Raw genomic sequence first — 5,859 nt, forward strand, 5'->3', positions numbered from 1 at the left:
CATATTAACTATTTGTGTCATATACTTTACACAATATTAAATTGTTAACATTATCTTTAATGATTAGTTGGTTATATAATCAAATGTTTTACACTATGAATATTATATATTTGTCTTATGAACTACAATTAATATGTAAGTGTGTTGAACATGCATCAAAGCCAATTTGACCCTTACACTGTATTGAAATAACAAATATACTTTTGTAGATGATATCTATATATTCCATTTCATTTGATCAAGCTATTACACAATGTAACAAATATATATCTTTAATAAATTGATGATTATGTTGTTTTGAACATGCCTCAAAATCAATCTATTTCATATAAATACATGTGTAATATGTGTTTTTTTAATTATGTGTTAAAAAATTATGTCCCGTGCAAATGCACAGGTAACTTGCTAGTTTTCAAAAAAAGTTTTATTGAGAGTTGTTCTTAGTATTTTTTGGGTTTTAAATAAGATGCTTTTAGGAAACTCTTATACTATTGTTGTTCATATGATTATCAAAACATTAATCTAGCTATGTAAGATATTATTAGAATCTCAATAAAGCAAAAAAAGAATTAATTTTTTTATTTATATGATATTATTTATGAATAGGGATTATATGTCTTCAACAATGTTCTATTCTCTACCCCAGATTAATTACATATTTACACATAAAATAAATAAATAAAGTCACTATTTATAATATGTGATTTCTATACGTTATCTATAGGTGATTGGTTATATAAAAAATGATTGTTGAGATGAGCCCTAAAAAAATGTTACCGTTGGGGTTTTACAAGTAAACAACAAAAAAACAAAAACAAATGTTACCGTTAGAGCTTGGAGCATTGAACCGTTAGGAAACTCCTATACAAATGTTTCTCTCTCATTTTTCTCTACAACATCAACTTCACAATCATCATTTTTCTTTGCTCCTTAACATTCTTCTCTGTTAAATTCTTCCATTTTTTGAATATCAAAGTTTATTATTATTTATTTATTTTTTGTTGCAACAACAAACATCAATGGCTGAAATAAACAACACCCACATTGTAGAAATCCCTGTAGATCAAGAGCATCATCAACATCACTTATGTTCTTCTACTTCAATGTTTGAAGCCATTGAAGACCACCCTTTAACCGAGATATCAGAAAGCCCTGGCCACCTTCTCCTCCTAAAGCTATGGCAAAGAGAAGAGAAACTCTTTGCTCAACACATAGCAAAAAAAGAAACAAGATTATACTCAATAAAATCAGAACTTTTCCAACTATGCTCTTTCTTCTTCATCTTCCATGGCTTCTTCATAACCCTCCTTTTCAATTCATGGGCCAATGCAAATTCCCACAACAAAAGTGTTTGTAAGAAATGGTGGGTGCCATCAATGGTGTCACTATGCACTTCACTTGTGTTTGTGGTTCTAGCACAGGTGAAGTTGGTGAGGTATTGGAAGGTGTGGGCCCAGTTGCAGAGGGAGAAGAGTGATAGTAGAACAGTTGGGAGGTGTATACAGGAATTGAGAATGAAAGGTGCTAGCTTTGATTTGTCTAAAGAGCCTCTGTGTGGGAAGAAGAAAGGGATCAAGAGTTCTAGTGTTGAGATCAAGTGGAAACCAATCACTTGGTGTTCTAATAATTTGCTCACTATTTGTCTTTTTTGCTTTACAGGTTTAGCCTTTCCTGCTTCCAAGCTTATTCTCTGTGGCTTGTGATTTGATTTGGATTGGCTTTCAGGAGCATGGAATTGGTGTTGCTAAGGTTTCATTTCTGCTATATTTGTTTCTCAGCTTAGATGAAAGAGTAATGATATTATTCTCTTGCTTAATTCTTCTATAAATTCCTACCTATAAGAAAATGTCATCAATTTTAAACCAATCATTAATAAATAAAATATCGTTATCTATATCATTTTCTTATGGTTAGAAAAATTTGTAGGATAATATATTATTTTCCTATATAAAATGTGTATCTCAGTTTAGATTCTTAGGGATAAAAATTCTCAATCTGGTTCCTCACAATCTCAAATGCTAGTTAAGTATCTGTGTCAAGAAATGATATATGTTTCTAAAAATTTCTTGGAAATGATTATTTTGACAGATGTGTGACATTCACCAAATTAAGATTTTTCATTTCTAATAAAAAACAAATTGGGGGCATTTTTTTTCTTAATGACTAGTCTGATTATTTACTCATTTTTATGGTTTGTGTATCTTGAACTTTATTTCTTTAGCCTCTGCCAGGGAATGAAGCATTATTGGTCCGATAAGAGGCAACCCTTTTAATACCATGTTAACAAGAGAAGGTGCTACAAAAATAAGGCTTCAGATTTCAATAGAAAGTTCCAATTTTGTATGGATTGGAATGGAGCAACTTAGAATGTCTTCCCTAAGTTGCTGAGCACTTGATGGGTCACAAACACATGATCTTGGTTTTTGATACTTGAATTGGAGAATTCCCATCTCAGAAAGATTTTTCCCTAGATTATTGTGATGCAGAAGTGTGACTTTTGAAGGAAGCAACACCTCTTGTGTGATTCCATTATGAAGGAAGCAACACCTCTTCTGAGTCCTTGATAGTTGATATCTACAAATTGCAGTTCAGCTGCAAGTTGCTCCAAGTTTTACTCAATTTTGTACTATTTTTTGGAATATCTAATGACATGAAATGCCATAATTCATTTTTCTTACGGTGTTGTTTTATTGAGGCCAAGCAAATTTATAGAATTCTTCTCATTTTTTCCCTACCCCAACAAGCAAAAAGCAGAACTGTTGAATAATTCTCATTTGTTTGTTGTTTTGCCTTTCTTACTGATTGTGAGGATGATTCATTGTGAACCAATATTGGATTGTTTACACAGAGGGATGGAAAAATTGAAGCTATAACAAGTTTGGATTATTTAGTGACTATGAATTGCACCTAACACACATTTGGATCATTTAGCGACTATGTATATTCATAGAAGCAATAATCAGAAACTAGCCAAAACAGTTGGAAAATATTCAAGTACCCAAGAGTCTACTAGAGGGTGAGCATCTGTCAAAGGTCAGGTGCTTTTGGGTGGAAGTTGAATTCAAAATAGTGGAAACAACTATACTTGTAAGAATAAAACTGTAGATATCTACTCTCCTCGAACCTTACTGAAGCCTCGTGTACTAGGCTCATGGCTGGACCTCTTAAGGCAAATATTGGTAACAACTATGCTTACAAGAGTAAAATTGTATACAAAAACTTTACTAAGTGGCGGGAACTCCTGATGGAGATATTGGTACACAAAAACTCCTTTTATATTCAGAGAAAGGGAATTGATATAGGACCAATTAGAAGCTGCAACAACCTTCTCTATTACCTTTCTTACTGAGCAAATAAAAACAGTAACACGAGCAGATAATTTAGCTACACTACGTTTTATTACAAAACAAATATAATTAAATAAAAAAATACAAAACAGAACTTAACTACATTGTATTTCTTCAATAACAGTGGTCTATATTTGATGTTGGATAAATGCTGAACCGATTGCAGCCAGCAAATGGTTTCGAAGTATGAAGATCTAAGGCAAAACAAATTGCCAATTGATGGCCAAGTTTGTTAATAAATTTTGTAGTTAGTAAGGCTTTTGGTGCCATTCGTAGCTATTCTCTTTTTCGTACTACCCAACGGTATTTTCTCATCTTCTTAGTTAAGTAACTAATCCATTTCGGAGTTAGTGGTCGACCCTTTCAATAAGTGTCGCTCCCAAGAATCGAACCATCGAACTTGGAGATTCAATAAGGCCTATACCACTAAACCAATATCTTTCATGGACCTATTCAAGGCTACTTTGATGGACCTCTGTCCCAAAAAATTTCTCTTCCTTATACCTTTAGCTAATCAAACTTCACAAAATAATATTAAAATATTAATTTTTGGTTACTTAGTACACAATGTGATAGAGGAGATGTGATTTCCATCCCTACTTTCATATCTTCTTACAATGCTTTTCGTGCCATTCTTTTGCTACTTCCTCTCTCTCTTCCTTCTTAGTTCTATCCTTGATTCTTTTATTCTCAAGTTGATTGTAATTCAATATCGATCAACTATTCTTGAAATCATCTTTCTCATTTCTTTGTAAATCATTTGCAATCTTGAATCGTTTTTCTTCTTTTCTTCCTCTACACTACACAATTGATTTTGAATTGGAAGAACGTAATCACATTATTGTCAAGAAAATCTTTGCTCTTGATTTTGGCAAAGTTTTGATGAAGACACCAACATTACAAAAAAGAAGACTACTTATGAAAACCAAGAAGATTAAAGCTTCAAGACAATTAGTCTAAGTCTAAATAGGTACTTCTATCCTATACTCTTTAATATCCCAAAGTAGTAATGCTTAAAATATTTTAAAAGAAATTGAAACACTTCAAGTTTTTAAATGAAAACATTTTTCAAAACTCTATGTAACAGTTTACTGAAATTTGAGGAACATGTTACATGAGTGAAAATCAGTTATCCAACAATATTTAAATTGGAGTAATCGATTACTCTAAGTGAATTTTAAATTCACTGTTAGACAGAGAGTTTCAATAACCGATTACTCAAGTGAGTAACCGGTTACTCAATGTAATCGGTTACTGAGAGTTGTTACATCAGTTTTTAGATTTAAAACTCAAGAGTTTTCATCCCAAACGAAATGTGTTCATTCCAAATAATTCCTACTCTTTCATCAAGGCACAATGACTGATTGGAAAGCCTATTTAAAGGCCTTAGAACTCACAATGAAAAGAACTCTTACACAACTCTTTTATAACTCTTTCACACTTTTCTGCACTTCTAGCAACTTAAACTCAAACTTTCAAAGCTATAGTTTCCTGAAGTAAAGTGTTTTAAAGTTTTGTAAACTTAAAAGCATTATTACTAAGTATACAAAAAAGTTGATTGGATTGCAAGTGTTATTATATTTCATACTTGTAAAGGCAATCTAAAGCCATCATTCAAATTCTACATTCATTGTAATAACTTTCTTTCAAGGGGTGTGAATAGAAAGGGGATAGAGTTACTTGGAAAGGTGTTTTCCAAGGGTATAAGTATTAGTGAGTATGTAAGGTACATAGAGATCTCGGGGTGAGATATTGTAATTACAACTCATAATATTTAGTGGAAAATCTCTTGTGCTGCAAGAGTACTGGACGTAGCCCTTGGTGGACAAGAAAGTGAACCAGTATAAAATATTTGTGTACTCTATTATCTCTTACACCTTTGATTTATTCTTGTTTATTTTCTGCAATATTATCCGCTGCACTTTAACTCTTCATTTTGCAGAAAAAGTGGTCATAATTTCTAGCCAACTAATTCACCCCCTCTTAGTTGCAATCTCATCTTACAATTGGCACCAGAGCTATGTTTTTAGTAAGTTATTCTCAAGTCTAATCCTATATTGAAGATGGCCTCAAGATCATTCCTAGGAGAAGGTTCCAACATCAACCGCCCTCCAAGTTTTGTTGGAGAGTGCTATGATTTTTGGAAAATCAGAATGAGAATCTTCATAGAATCTTAAGACTTAGGTATATGAGACTCAATAGAATAAGGTCCATTCATACCATACATGGTTGTTAATGGGGTTAAACATCCAAAATGTTCATGGACCGTTGAAGATAAAAATAAAGTCCAATACGACCTTAAAGCCAAAAACATTCTTGTGTCGGCTCTAGAAGAAAAAGAATTCCTAAGAGTGTCAAGTTGCAAAACATCGAAAGAAATTTGGGACACTTTAGAAAGGATATATGGAGCCAAAGAAGTACAAAGGTTTACAACAAATGGTGAAGCATCAACATCAAAGCAAAAATCTACATGCTCTATATGCAGAAAACTAGATCATCTTGAATGTGCTTG

The 5,859-nt window shown here is 32.5% G+C and overlaps 1 protein-coding gene across 2 annotated transcripts; it reads left to right on the plus strand.

Moving 5' to 3' along the window:
• The first annotated feature begins 906 nt into the window (after window positions 1–906).
• Window positions 907–2,677, plus strand: LOC109338360. Of its 2 annotated transcripts, none has more exons than XM_019575570.1 (2): window positions 907–1,749; window positions 2,222–2,677. In XM_019575570.1, exon 1 carries the CDS (start codon window positions 1,020–1,022, stop codon window positions 1,701–1,703), a length of 684 nt encoding a protein of 227 aa, XP_019431115.1. In that variant the 5' UTR covers window positions 907–1,019; the 3' UTR covers window positions 1,704–1,749; window positions 2,222–2,677. The 2 variants fall into 2 exon arrangements, with proteins under 2 accessions (XP_019431115.1, XP_019431116.1); XM_019575571.1 differs by having other exon boundaries at window positions 2,232–2,677.
• The last annotated feature ends 3,182 nt before the right edge of the window (window positions 2,678–5,859 follow it).

The sequence above is a fragment of the Lupinus angustifolius genome, unplaced genomic scaffold (assembly GCF_001865875.1).
Source record: "Lupinus angustifolius cultivar Tanjil unplaced genomic scaffold, LupAngTanjil_v1.0 Scaffold_22_88, whole genome shotgun sequence".
NCBI lineage: Eukaryota > Viridiplantae > Streptophyta > Magnoliopsida > Fabales > Fabaceae > Lupinus > Lupinus angustifolius.

Coding starts and splice junctions, on each gene's coding strand:
- LOC109338360 (XM_019575570.1), top strand. CDS start 1,020: ATGGCTGAAATAAACAACACCCACATTGTAGAAATCCCTGTAGATCAA.